This window comes from Halyomorpha halys, unplaced genomic scaffold (genome assembly GCF_000696795.3).
Source record: "Halyomorpha halys isolate HHAL.00 unplaced genomic scaffold, Hhal_1.1 Scaffold449.1, whole genome shotgun sequence".
NCBI classification, from domain to species: domain Eukaryota; kingdom Metazoa; phylum Arthropoda; class Insecta; order Hemiptera; family Pentatomidae; genus Halyomorpha; species Halyomorpha halys.
Genome location: NW_027115881.1, coordinates 278,353 through 293,587, shown reverse-complemented (window position 1 = coordinate 293,587; position 15,235 = coordinate 278,353). Strand labels below are relative to the sequence as shown.

The following is a 15,235-nucleotide window of genomic DNA, read 5'->3' as shown; positions in this document are numbered from 1 at the left end:
ATAGTAATTAATGCGGTGTTAAGTAGTCTATGACCTTTATCTTTTGTAGATGTAGTAGTTTTGATACTTGCCAAAATAACTTAACATGATAATTATTTATAGTCGTCCAAACGAAACTTCAGGATTATGAAAAAATATAGCTCAGAAAGTATTAGAATTATACATTTCTGCCAGGACTCAAATTAAATCTAGCTTCATGCACTATTAGATAGTTTATCATTTATCTTTTTATGGTATATGCACATGAAACTTTGTCCGAACGACTAGAAATCAATTTACTCTAGCGAATATCATGAAAACTACTACTCCTACGAAGATAAACGTCATAGGCTACTTTATAGTACATTTAACTAGATTTAATGCAGGGAATGAACTGGCCGATCACGCTGCAAGGTAAAGCAATTTTAACTCCGTCAGAGATATGCAGGCCTCTTGTAAAGGAAGTCAAAGATAAATGGCAATCTTTGTGGAACGAAAGCCCAATGAATAAATTAAAAATTATTAAAAAGGATGTCAAGCCCTGGGGTACCTCCAGTCGCAAATGCCGTAGAGAGGAAGTTGTACTGACTAGGCTGAGAATAGGTCACACGAGGCTCACCCACTCCTATCTTATTTCAAAAGAAACGCCTCCGAACTGCCAGTATTGCAATAACAATTTAACAATAAGCCATGTTTTCCAACGATGCCCATATTTTACACCACACCTCAATAGCTTGGGACTAAGCCAAGATAGTTCAAAAACCATTGGAGACGATGATAAGGTAATAGAATTGGTGTTTCAGTTTTTGAAATCACAAAATTTACTGACAAAAATATAACTTCATCGGAAGGAGAAAAAAAAAAAAAATAATCAAATTAAAAAATAAATAAAATTTAACGAATATTAGCTAAATTAAATAAAATATAAATGGCGTTGATGACCAATGACGTTTGGCGCCACTAAACAACCAAACAAACAAACTAGATTTAATTTGAGTGCTAATAGACAACTGAACGTCTCATGGTTCCGGAGATATAGCTTTTCATAAGCTAAAGCTTCTGTTCGGACAACTACAAATAATGATCATATTAGTTTATTTTGGCAAATATCATGAAAACTAGCAACAAAGATAAACGTCATAGACTAATTAACAGCACATTAATTGCGATACTAACTTTAATCGAAGTGCTTACATCTGTACGTCTCATGGATATAGACTTCCCACAATAAATTTATTATTTTATGAAATGTTGCTTTTAAAAAGAACTGTATCTCGAGAACTATCGAACGTAAATAGCTCTGTATATTTAGCAAATTTACTCTACTTTAAATGATTTTCTATTAAATTTTCTAGTATTGTCAGTAATTTTAAAGATATGGAACTATGAAATGAAAAATTATTTTTTTAAAACTTTTTGAAAGAACCTCCATGTTTTTTCCTCCTAACAATACCTAGCAGACTCATCAATTTTGACTAGTAATTTAAAAATCTTCCAGCGTGATTCTGACCAAATCACCTCCTTTCACAACCGTTGGTCTATGAACAGTACTTCTTTACAAAGTACTGAACCCCTGGGCCTTCATGGGTTGTAGCGGTAAAGATTTAATTTAATTTAAAAAGTGTGTCATAATAAAAGGAAGATGGTCAAACCAAAACTCAAATAGTGATTAAACTATTCATATTGAGCCAACGTTTCGTCCCATGTTGCAGGACCTCATCATCATCAAATATTTAATAAAACATCGTAATATATTAATTTAGAATCTATTTTATATGCAGATACTTTTTTCATTATTTTATAAGCTTATTTTTTGATAAACAAAAATAAATCTTGTTAGTACAAGAGCCGGGAAGAAAAAAATTCAGTTGTTTCACCCCAATTTTGGATTACTTTAATGAAAACTATGTATAATTACTAGGCAAAACTGACTACTCTGGCAAGTATAGGTAGGAGGAATAATAAATGGTGGCTGTTTCAAAACCTTAAAAAAACATTATTTTTTCATTCGGAGCTCTATGTCTTTAAAACTACCAACAACCCTAGAAAATCTAAAAGAACATTATTTAAACAAGAGTAAATTTTCTGAAATATTAGCCCTAATAGAGTTATTTACGTTCAATATTTCTCGAGATATAGCTTTTAAAAAGCAACATTTCATAAAAGCCTACTGAAAGATTAGTAGTTAGTTAATTTATTTTGAGAAATCTATATCTCAGGAACTATGTGAGGTACAGATGTCTATTAGCTCAAATTAAAGCTAGTTTAATGGACTATGAAGTAGTTTATGACCTTTACCTTCGTAGGAATAGTAGTTTTCATGATATTTCCTCAAATAAATTGATTTATAGTTTGTTGGACAATAAATTTGATTTATGAAAATCATTATTTTAGTCTGCACTCAAATTAAAGCTAGTTACATTTATTATTAAATAGTTAATAATGTTTATCTTAGTAGGAGTAGTAGTTTTTATAATATTTGAAAAAATAAACTCACAAAATGTTTGATTTTTGAAAAATATATCTCTAGATCCATAAGACGCACATATGTCTGTCAGCACTCAAAATAAAGGAAATTTAACTTACTATAAAGTAGTTTATGACACTAACTTCGTAGTTATATGAATATAAATTTGGCAAATGAAAATTTGTCCGAATTTAACTATAAATTAATTTATTTTAGCAAATATCATGAAAACTACTACTCCTACCAAGATAATCGGAAGGAACTACTTAATAGTATATTAAACCAGCTTTAATTTGAGTGATAATAGACATTTGTAAGTGAAATGGTTTTCATTAAAGTAATTAAACATAGGGGTGAAATAACCTTTTTTCTCCTCTTGGGCTCTTGTACAGCGTAGGAAGATAGTCTGCGTGGCGGTCAATAAAGGTATCAAAATAGTAAAAGAAAACTTCTTATTGTTAACCAACGTTTCGCCCCATTTCGCAAGGCTTCGTCAGGGATGTCGAAATGAAACATAACGGACCATATTGATATGTTTCAATTTGACAGCCCTGAAAAGTGGGCCGGAACGTAGGTTAACAATAGTTTTCTTTTACTATTTTGATACCTTTGTTGACCGCCACTAGGACTATCTTCCTATAATCTACTTCATAGGGTCAACTATCTTATTTTAATAAAAATAAACCTTCATATAACACTATTGCTAGTTTATAAAAAATCATATATTTTATACTACTATAAAATTCAAACTAAAAATTCAAAGCCCAAATGACACAAGGAATACTTGCATTCCATCTAAAATTTTAATCTGTGGTAGAATAATAATTGAAATTGTTTTGTTTATTTTAAGAACGTCTGTAGAAAATAAAACACGGACTTTTTATTTTTTTTAATTTATATATTGCTATTTACAACTATAGATTCATACACATACATCCAGTAAATTTGATTTTAGTTTATTATGGAGTGATACAGGCGTATAGAGAGAGAACTACCCATTGGTAGCACTCTAATGACGTTTTTACAATAGCAGGTCTCGTGGCCATCTTCTTTTCTGGCATCTTAGAGGAATGGAAGAGGAAAGGAGAGTTTTCAGGAATGGAAGAGGGAGCTAGGTTAGAAACTAGTGGGTTTGGGTGGTTATGGAGTTTATAATGGAAGGAATGGTGTCTGGTTCGGACTAGATCGGTAACATATCGAACATTAAGGTCTTCATGGATGATTCTATATGTAAGGAGGTGGAAAAATCATGTTTTTTTTTTGTTTTTTTATAAAAACGTTTAAAAAAGAGACTAGCTATTGTCCTTGAGAATATTAATAATGTCACTTGCTTTTATCGACACACTGAAGCTTCATCATCCAAGTTATTTTGTGTCACAATACAGAATTGAAATTTTCAATTGTTAATTTAAAAACTTTTACATAAAAGCAGCAAATACAAAAGCAACAAAAGAATAGGGCGGAGGAAACACAATAGTTCGTGAATATTCGTTCAAAGGCCGCTCGACGAAAAACAAAACATTTCTCTTAAACAAAGAGCACCATCCGCTACGGAGGGGAGTCCTTATTGCTCGAATAAGAAAAGTTTCGCGAAAAGTGAAAAATGGTGTTCATTTCTCTTTTATATTTAATTTATTTTTCCCACGACTTCAAGTAAGTTTTTCACATTTCTGACATTTATATTAAATCCCGAAAATGCACTTAGTGGCCTCTGGAAAGTTTTCGACTTTTATTTCTCGAATGGTGGACATTTTCTTCTGAATAATGAAATGTCTACTAATCTGATTCCTTCCTCGTTTTTCATCATTATTGTTTCTGGAGGAACTAAAATGAAGATGGGAAGAGAGATAGGTTAAAGAAATTAAGGAGAGGTTTTTGGTTCGCTTGAAATTTTTTTTTTAATATCTTTATTGAAATTTACAACTGTATATTATATAATGCATTCAGTAAATTTGATCTTAGATCAAATGGAGTGATACAAGCCTGTAGATAATTATCCATTGGTATCACTCTAATGACGTTTTTACCCTAACAGGTCTCGTGGCCATCCTCTTTTTAGGCATCTCGGAGGATTGTCGGGAATGGAAGAGGAAGCAAGTTTAGAAACTAATGGGTTTTGGTAGTTAGGGAGTTTATAATGGAAGGAATGATAATTGTATCGGGCTATATCGGTTAAATATGGAACATTAAGGTCTTTGTATGATTTTATTTCTGACAAAATTAGGAGCATTAAGGATTTTGGTTTGTAAGGAGGATACGAGAGGAATAATACTCAACCCCAGATTGGCCTTATTACAGTCATGTATAGCAGTCTTTTGTGATGAGTTGGAAGTTTAGACCGTTTGTCAAGTAAGTGCTGTAATAGTCGAAATCTACGTGGCTTCCTGTCTTTTCAGTATTGAGGATTCCAGGTTAATCGTTTGTCCAAATGTAGTCCAAGGTAGCGGATCTGTTCGACAGTGGTAAAATTAACATTATTAAATGAAACTGTAGGCCAGTCGGTAGGTTTACGACGAAGGGTAAAAGTGATTTGATGGGATTTGTTGGAATTTATTTTAATCCTCTAATGACGACACCATTCTTCGAAGGCTGTGACATGGGGCTTGAAAAAACATAATAAATCATGATTCGCTCACAGATATTTGATTTTATTAAAATCGGCTTGTTATGATAAAACATAACCATTACTATTAATATTATTGTCTATACCTAAGGCCTAAATAGATGATGAATAAGTTCGTTCCATTTTATAACCTTGTCTTTTTCCCCACTGAACCTATTTATTATCTAACTTATTTAATATTTTTTTAGAGTTTATTGACTCATATTTAAGACATTTATAAACTTTTTTACAAGCACGGGATATTCCAGACTATTTGAAGTAAACTTACTGCACATCACATCTAAACCTTTCCTCAATACTAAAACTATCAGAAGCATGCGCAATACGGTTTTTCCATTCCAAAACCTGTACTGCGCATGCTTTTAACAGCTTTTGAAAATCGAAACTAGTCGTTGGAACAGTCTTATATGATAGTACAAGAGCCCAAGAGGAGAAAAAAGGCAGTTATCTCACCCCAATTTTTGATTACTTTAACTATGTATAATTACTAGTCAAAATTGACAAATCTACCAAGTATAGGTAGGGGGAATAAAAAATGGCGGCTGTTTCAAAGCGATAAAAAAAAATTTTTCATTCGGAGCTCTATATCTTCAAAAAGAAGGAACAACACAAGAAAACCTAAGAGAACGTCATTTAAATAATAGCAAATTTGCTAAAATATGAGCACTAATAGAGTTATTTACGTTAAATATTTTTCGAGATATAGTTTTTTTTAAAAAACAACGTTTCAGAAAAATGTTGTATGAGACGTACTGAAAGATCAGTAATTATTGAATTTATTTTGAAAAATTTATATCTCAAAAACCATTTGACGTACATATGTCTATTAGTACTCAAATTAAAGCTAGTTTAATGGGCTATAAAGTAGTTTATGATGTTTATCTTCGTAGGAGTAATAATTTAAATGAAATTTGCTAAAATAAATTGATTTATAGTTGTTCGGACAAATTTTCATTTGCCAAAGTTATATTCATATGTGAATTGAAGAAAAACTACTACCCCTAAGAAGATAAGTGCCATAAACTACTTTATAGAAAGTTAAATTTCCTTTATTTTGAGTGTTGGCAGACATATGTACGTCTTATGGATCTCGATATATTTTTTCAAAAATTCAACATTTTATACGAACAACTATAAATTAACATTTTGTGAGTTTATTTTGTCAAATATCATAAAAACTACTACTCCTACAAAGAAAAACATAATTTACTTTTTTGTAGTAAATTTAACTAGCTTTAATTTGAGCGCTGGCAGACATCTGTACGTCCAATGGTTCTGAAATGAAGTTTTTCGTATATCAATTTATTTTAGCAAATATCATGAAAACTACTATTCCTACCAAGGTAAACGTCATAAACTTCTTTAAAGCCCATTAAACTGGCTTTAATTTGAGTGCTAATAGACAACTGTACGTTACATAGTTCCTGAGATATAGAATTCTCAAAATAAATTAACTACTAATCTTTCAGTAGATTTTTAAGAAATTTTGCTTTTTAAAAAGCTATATCTCGAGAACTATTGGGCGTAAATAGCTCTTTTAGGGCTAATATTTCAACAAATTTACTCTTCTTTAAATAATATTCTCTTAGATTTTCTAATGTTGTTGTTAGTTTTTAAGATATAGAGCTCCGAATGAAAAATTAATATTTTTTTAAGATTTTGAAACAGTCGCCATTTTTTTTCCCCCTACCTATACATGTCTGACTCATTAATTTTGACTATTAATTATACATAGTTTTCATTAAAGTAATCAAAAATTGGGATGAGATAAATGCTTTTTTATTCGTCCCGGCTCTTGTACTATAATAATAAGTATTGTTTATTAATTTGCAAAATAAATTCTAATAATAATTATTACTGAGATTTCAAGAGTTGGGTCAGGTTGCAACATCTTGAACACTTGAATGAAAACAGCTTTTGTATTATTTATATTTGAGGGAGATATGGCGTAAACATTTTGCATGAATTATGTAAGCATTGTCGGGAGCGGTTAGTGGTAAGTGGCCAGTGCCCTGGCGAGACGAGGGCCCTCGAGGGAATTCGCTTACTCCACAGTTGCTCTTGTTCTGAAGTCGATATTCTCTCTTTTTATCAAAGTTACTCGGCCAACTTTAATTAAGTTAAAAATAAGTTTTATTGTTTCTTTTAATACTTTTTTTTTTTTTAAGGGTTATGTTACAGTATTTTAGGCATAATGTTAACGTCGAGTTTCACTATGTTAATCATAAACTTCAATAGGCCGGATTCGAACCAACGCATAGTTGGCCGTATCCTGATTTTTTTAAATAAGATGTAATGCTGAAAATAAAAGTTCGAATTAAATCATATTCATAACGGTTTAATTCTTTTTTTTTATTTATTGAAATTACAATCATATCGCTTATTTGTAATTTACTTCTAGAATGATATAGTTTTACAGAAGAAAAAAAAAAAAGAACATCGAATATACATAATAATAAAAGAAAAGTAAATTAAATCTATACCGTTACAGCTCACGAAGGGTCAGGAGTGCAGTGCTTTGTAAGCAAGTACTGTTAATGACAACATTTATTGCATACCAAAGGTTGTGCAAGGAAATTATTTGGTCAGAATTTTTTTCCCAATTAAGGGTACCCACTTTATGAAGCTGGATGAACTCGGAGAGCTTCACCATTGATGGTAACGCACCTTTATTTTGGCCAGTATTAAATTGTACTTGTAGCGAGAGGGAGCAAGTGGTTTAGCCACAACTCACCAAAGCGCTGCACCTCGAGCCTCACCGAAGCTCTCAAATTTACATATATTACTTTATTTTGTAAAAACATATTGTTATTTTTATATTAATAATTTCTGTAACATAACACTTAACGATGTCGACAAAATGATTAATAAACGATACCAAAACAATGCACGAAACTATCTCAAGCAGACATGTACCGACTGCTTCTCGGTCACAGCCACATGAACTAGGCCTATAAATAAGGGACTCTAAGTCCCCTTTTTGATCTTTTGATCCACAGCCTTACCCAGGCCTAGTCATAGCACTGGTGGCGTACGTACTCTCTACTTGAGATAGAGAAGTTCATTGCCAATCGATTCTCACAAGAGTTGTTTTTCTGAGCACATACCCAAGACGATAGTCTATCTCTTCTCCTTCTCTCCGCTTCATCTCGGCAACTAAGATTGTAACCTGGTCCTAAGTAGCTACACTGGTCCGTCCGCTTCATCTCCGCAACCAGTGTAGTTGATCCCGTATCTCCCCAGCTCTAGTCCGTCCGCTTCATCTCGACAACTAGAGCTGCACCTAGCCTTATCAGCTTACTGGTCCGTCCGCTTCATCTCGGCAACTAGAGCTGCACCTAGCCTTATCAGCTTACTGGTCCGTCCGCTTCATCTCGGCAACTAGAGCTGTACCTACCCTTATCAGCTTACTGGTCCTTCCGCTTCATCTCGGCAACTAGTAAGCTGGCTCGTATCTTGATAATTCTAGTCCGTCCGCTTCATCTCGGCAACTAGAACTGTTACTCTACCTCAGACTCTCTCTTACCTAGACCTCCTCTACCCGCTTCAGTGCCTAGGGCTCATCCTCTGGCACGGCCGTTCCTAACTTACTATTGAATACGCCTTGTCAAGGGCCTTCTGTAAAGTGGATATCAGGCTAGAGAACAACCTAAGACCATAAGACCCCGACATACTCAATCCTTCTTAAACAACAGCATAAGTTTAGTTGTTTCATTATTTACAATTGGTTATTCCACTATTTTTTTTAAATAGTGACACATTTTGCTTTGCGACAAGTTGGAATCTTTTTTTTTTCGTAAACAGTGACATATTTGAAACTGGAGTTGTTCTGAACTGAAAAATGTATGGGTTGATATCAACAGACGTCACTTATTATGTATGACAGGAAGACGAAGTGGCACGTGAGTAAATGAGATTGGTGGTTCTGTGCTTAGATTCTTAGGAAAAGATCATGGCGACTTTGCTACTATCTGTTGGTAACCGGTCAAGCCGCCGTTTCACCCTAACGAACTGAAACGACGCTACCTAGCTGCAACGGGAACTACAGTCGTCAGGCTAACATCGTATATCGGGGCGTTCATTCATTGCAAATAATCTAATTATAGAAATTTAATAACAATTTCATACGATATAATATTCTTAAATGTATTATTTGAATCTATAATTATCATAATAGAATCTTTTGATCCACTAAAAGCTAACATCTCAAACTTAGGATCACTTAATGGCGTCTAATAGCCCTAGAGAGATAAAATAGCGCAACTTAATGAAACCAAAGCGTGAATTTCCCCTTCAAAGAAACCTCCATAGGAGGAATTGAGTAATAGTAGGTCCTGCAAGTACCTACAGCTAGTTCCTGTAGAACTTGTTATCCCCTTCACGATCATAGACTGGTTCTCTATGGAGTGAAGCTTCCATCCTACAAGGATTAATGTTTAGTTCTCATAAAACTCATCCTGTCAACGTATCTCCTAACCAGCTAGTTAACCTATTGAACACGCAATGTCGAGGACTGCTGATGTAGAGTACTTCAGTACACACGTTATAATGTTTGCAAATTATTTTCATTTAGACCTAAAAAGTGGGACGATGCGTTAGTTACCATTAAATAGTTTTTAAAATATTTTATACCTTTATTGAACCCACACCAGACTATCTTCATACATTCCAGAGACTTCACTAGGCAAGAATTGGAAGGCCTCAGTGTGAATTCCCGCTTTACCCGGGACTAAGCACTGTTCTAGAAAAGCAAAAAAATTAATAAGATACTGAACTTTTTCTTCCTGTTCTAACAATAAACAAATTATGTTTGCCTCTAGGTACGGCGGTACCAGCTCCGGCTTCACTAGCAGGTTCCTCAACAAGTCCAAATCCGCAGCTGCCGTCTCCCCAGATGAAGAGGACCCCGGCACCACGAGAAGGTTCGGCTCCAGCGCATCCTCCAGCAGTACCACGGCCTCTCAACCGGCTGGATCCAAGTCCAGATATGCTGCCCTTAAGGTATCTGCTTTATTTTTATGTCAAGATATCAGAGAATCTATCACATTTTTAGAATTAAAAATTATGTTTATTAAAGCCATAATATTATTGACAACAGATAGAAACTTTCAAAAAGAAAATAGTGGAGACAAAATATGGGAGAATTAAAGTAATAAATAAATTCAATGGGGAAATTATATGTACCAATGGGCCAGAGAAAGAAAGCATAAAAGATAAAATAACTAAATTGGAAAGATGAAGCTTTGCGACAAGCAATTTATATAAGAAGATGGTCTGGGTTGCGGTCAAAAAAAGAACAAATAGTTTAAAACTATTTAATGTCCGACGTTTCGTCCCACTTTGCAGGACTTCATCAGGGCTGTTCAAAGCGAACATTTGAACAGCCCTGATGAAGCCCTGCAAAGTGGGGCGAAACGTCGGACATTAAAATAGTTTTAAACTATTTGTTCTTTTTTTAACCGACACCCTGACCATCTTCGTATATTTAAATCTTTACGGTCAACTATACATACATATAAATTTATATAATAAATCTTCTTCTTTTTCTTCCTCCTTATTGCCTCTCAGCACCTCCACAAACCAACCTTTCCATCTATCCCGGTCCCTTGCCAATACCCTCATGGAATCCAACAACTTTCCTCTTTTCTCTCCTGGTCTAGCCACGACATCCTTGGCCTTTTACCAGTTAGGCTAGCTTCGAAGAATTCGCGTGGACCACGGTCTTTATCCGTTCGGCATATATGTTCGAACCACATCGACTGCCTCTCAAAAATTTCAGTTAGTGGATTCACTATCCTAGCTCCTCTCCTATTCTGGTATTACTAAAGCGTTCCCTTAGTGCTCGGCCGGCTACTTTTCTAAGGTATTTCATCTCTGAGGCGATGATTCTGTCGAGAAGGACCCTGTAGAGTAATCTTCCAATAAAAATTTTAGATTTCACCTTTCCGGATTTTTAACGATTTCTCAAAATGTTCAGGATCGAAAGGCGAGATTGGCCAGATCCAAGAGCTCCCACAGCTTGGCGGACGACGACGATGACGATGAGCCGATGACCCCTTCGGCCTACCTGGCCAGCAGGTACGGCCCGGGGACTTCGCTTGCCAAGTCCAGGTCCAGCCATGCCATCAAGTCAAGGGAGACCAGTCCCGAACCATCGGGTAAGTCTTATGCAAGTAATTGGTATCTCTTTGGATCTTTTTTTTAATAAATTGTCTGAGACTTTATACCTCTTTGGCAGCAGCCAGCTCGAGTAGTGGGCTAGCAAGCAGTAGCAGCACCGCTCCGGGTGAGAAGGACGGCGCTGCCCTCTCTTCCTGGGCCAGGTATCTCAAGAACAAGTATGGCTCACGCAACAAGGACACCATGTCATCCAATTCGAGGAGGCTCTCACTCGGCCTCCCACTTCGCTCAGACCCTGAAGAGGAGACAAAAAACACACAAGGCTCCCCCACTTCACCGACTCAACACCCTCCATTTCATCAAGGTTTGTCAAGTGATCAAACATCCACTTAAGTAGAATTATAATTCGATGCTTTTTTACGAATTTATTTCACATTTTTAGGTTTCGGAGTCGATACAAGTACTAGAAGTAAGTACTTGAACAAACGACGCCAGGTGTTCAGCCTGGGGAGTAGGGGGAGCGAGACAGGATGCTTCACGTGGCCGCGAGGTGTCGCCACTGGTCCTGGAGACATCATAGCGGTCGCCGACTCTTCCAATCATAGAGTCCAAGTATTCGATTCAAACGGAATATTTCAGAAAGAGTTCGGAGGCTATGGCAACGGAGAGGGAGAATTCGACTGCTTGGCTGGCGTAGCCGTCAATAGGATAGGGCAGTTCATCATCGCGGACCGTTACAATCATAGAATCCAGGTCAGCCAGTGGTAATATTCACTTATAAGATCAACATAACCTCTGTTCGATTCTAATCAAGTTCTTTCCAACAGGTTATGGACCCATCGGGCAGATTCCTCAGAGCATTTGGATCACAAGGAACAGCGGACGGCAAGTTCAACTACCCGTGGGGAGTGACGACAGACGCCCTTGGCTTCATATACGTATGTGATAAGGAGAACCACAGGGTACAGGTTCGTATTCCTTCTTCGCATCAGTTCCGACAAGGTGCAATGAATGTGCTTAAAAAAAAAATGACACATGTTATTTCGGTTCACAGGTGTTCCAGTCCGACGGTACTTTCGTCGGCAAGTTTGGCAGCCACGGGCGGGGCGTAGGTCAACTCGATCACCCCCACTACATCGCCGTCTCTAACACCAACAGGGTCTTGGTGTCCGACTCGAACAACCACAGGGTCCAAGTTTTCGACGTCAACGGGAGACACATCTCCACCATCGGGTCCGAGGGCTGTGAAGACGGCCAGTTCAAATTCCCAAGGTAAGTGTTATCGAATAGTATGTCTATAACAACTTCATTTATAACCTCTTTGTCTAGTGTCTAAAATTAATAATTTGTTATTAATTAAACCTAGAGGGGCACCAGACTAGAAATGTAAATATCGATATATGTCGTATCGATTTTTATAAAATAAATCGAAATAAGTTGTACTTCCACATAAATGGCCTAATATATTTTATCTTTGAAAGGTAGAGAAGAGGAAGAGGGCTTACATTGCATTAAGGAATAGTATAAAATAAATTAATAAAAATCAGATTCATGATAGCAACAATAAAATATTTATATATTTTTAAATTTTATGTTTATATAACAAAGAAAAAAATTACTATTAGGAACTAGAAATCAATTTGAAATTTATATTTGGAGTGAACATGTAGTGGGATACCTTGTGAGGATTGATGTAATACTGTTTTTGATTTTTCTTTACTTCGACCACTCCTGCATTATAAACGTAAATTATCACTTACTAGCAAACTTAAAATATACAACATGCTGCTTAGACCGATATGGACTTACGCCACTCAGGTGTGAGGGCTCCTGCAAAAATTCCTACCTTCAGACCATTCAATCCAAATTCCTCTGATACATCACTTACAGCCCCTTTTACATCTCATAAAAAATATTATACAAGGACCTAGGCATACTATTCAGACTGACTTAATAGATAATCAGAACAAAACCTTTCAAGACTCACTCTCTGGACACCCCAACCCACTGGTACAAACATTACTGACTGACACGCAACCACCAAGTCCAACAAGAAGACTGAAACGCCTCAGGAGCAGGGATCTGCTATATTAGGTGGATGTACTACTTCAGGAGTGTCTTCATTGGAAGGTTTCTCCACTCATGAATTCATCCTAATCCTGTGCGGAGGTTGTCTATTGGATTACAAACTTACACTACATGCCAAAAGGCATATGTAAAATTACAAAAATAAAGAATAATAATTTAGATCATAAATTTATTGAAAAATATATATAATTTTTTTTAAACAGGATGAGAATATATATTCTGTTTTAGTTAAAATTTGTTGTTTTTTAAAGTGGAGAGGACCTCAAACATTAATCCATTTCAGTCTCCAAATGATCAAGGTATGCCACAGTGAACATGTCTCCAAAATATCACGAACAGTTTATTTGAGAAACATAAAAATTGCAAAAAAATATATATATGAACTATGTATAAATAAATATAACCTTGTTATTTAAAATTTCTTCAAAGAGGCAGGCCTTTATTGATTACTAATACAGGAAATAATTTTTAAATGTGGGGTTAAAGTTACCAAGTCTAATTTTTTGCTACCATAATTAACATTTTTTAGACAAAATAACTTATAATTTTTAGCAGGTAATCAATTTTCTAGAAAGATGAAAAATTTTCATTGATTGTAATGAGGTGCTAATAGTCGATTGTAGACTGATATGAGGAGAACATGGTCGGGGAGTACGGTATACACAAATAAGCAAACCTTATTTGTGCCAATGTTTCAACCTAAATTTCGGGCCTTCATCTGAGCTGAAAAACAAAACGAGATAACAACCTTAATTCAGATAAAAATAAAAATAAAGAGAAAATAATAAACAAACTTAGAAATATACATTACAATAAATTAAATAGATAGTAGTTGATACGAATAAAAGATAAAATATGATATTGTATTAATCTTATCTATTATATTTTATCTTCTAGTAGTATCAAATACTATCTACTTAGTTTATTGTTATGTATATTTCAAAGTTTATTTGTTTATTATTTTATTTTTATTTTTATTTTTCTCTGAATTAAGGTTGTTATCTCGTTTTGTTTTTCAGCCCAGATGAAGGCCCGAAAATTAGGTTGAAATGTTGGCACAAATAAATAAATTTTGCTTATTTGTATATCTTTGCTGTCTGCACCACTGACCATCTCCTCATATTCATTGATTGTAGTTGGAGCTGAGATAGAAATAAATGTTTGATAATCTTCACAGAGTTTTAAAGCAATATCTACGAGAATTTATAAGCTACATTAGGAGCTACAAAACTTGTAATAATTAGTGGGCCCTATTTCAAAAATTTTAAAAAAATACAAAAAAATATTTATCTATTTGTTTTTTAAAAGAGTATTGGACATAAGTGAAGAATGTTTTTTTTCTTCAAAATCTTTTTAAGATTTAATTTTGATAATATCTATGATCAAATTTTGTGATTTATAATATTGAAGGAAAATAAATTATTATAAAAGATAAATTTCCTTTTAACAGAAAATCTGAAAGTTTATATGTAGAATCAATATTTTTTATGAACAATAATTTTTCTTGTTATTTGTGTAAAGGTTTTTAAATATTTATGTTATCATAAAAATGACCAATAATTATAAATGTAATAATTTTGTAATAAAATTTTATTAATGATTCATTATTTTATTGTAAAAAATTGACTAGAAGTGCAACACTCATATATAATGTAACAATGTAAGAAAAACTAATATTGTTTTATTAATTCAATTTTAAAGTATAAAAAAAAAAATGAGTTAACAATAATTTATATTGTTCATTACAACACGTTAACATCTCTATAATATAATAGTTACATAATTATTTATTTGTCTTTTTTTCAGCGATCTTTATTATTATTATATTAAAATATTGATATAAAGTTACTTAAGAAAATTAGAAATCCTTGTCAACTATTGAGTTATGATATTTTCCAAAACAAATCGTTAATTATCAAATTTATAATTTTAATTTTTTTTCTTAAGTTATATTTTTT

At 34.1% G+C, this 15,235-nt stretch overlaps 1 protein-coding gene across 7 annotated transcripts in view; it reads left to right on the top strand.

Annotated features, from left to right (window-relative positions):
* Positions 1 to 15,235, top strand: part of tn (tripartite motif containing protein thin) — a 229,808-nt gene that overhangs the window by 194,164 nt on the left and 20,409 nt on the right. For 6 of the 7 annotated variants that reach the window (XM_067052843.1, XM_067052838.1, XM_067052844.1 and 3 more), the window contains 6 exons: positions 9,890 to 10,070; positions 11,047 to 11,227; positions 11,308 to 11,553; positions 11,632 to 11,942; positions 12,017 to 12,157; positions 12,244 to 12,461. In XM_067052843.1, the coding sequence (XP_066908944.1) occupies positions 9,890 to 10,070; positions 11,047 to 11,227; positions 11,308 to 11,553; positions 11,632 to 11,942; positions 12,017 to 12,157; positions 12,244 to 12,461 (1,278 nt within the window). The remainder of the gene's footprint in view (positions 1 to 9,889; positions 10,071 to 11,046; positions 11,228 to 11,307; positions 11,554 to 11,631; positions 11,943 to 12,016; positions 12,158 to 12,243; positions 12,462 to 15,235) is intronic. The other variant, XM_067052842.1, reaches the window with a different exon arrangement.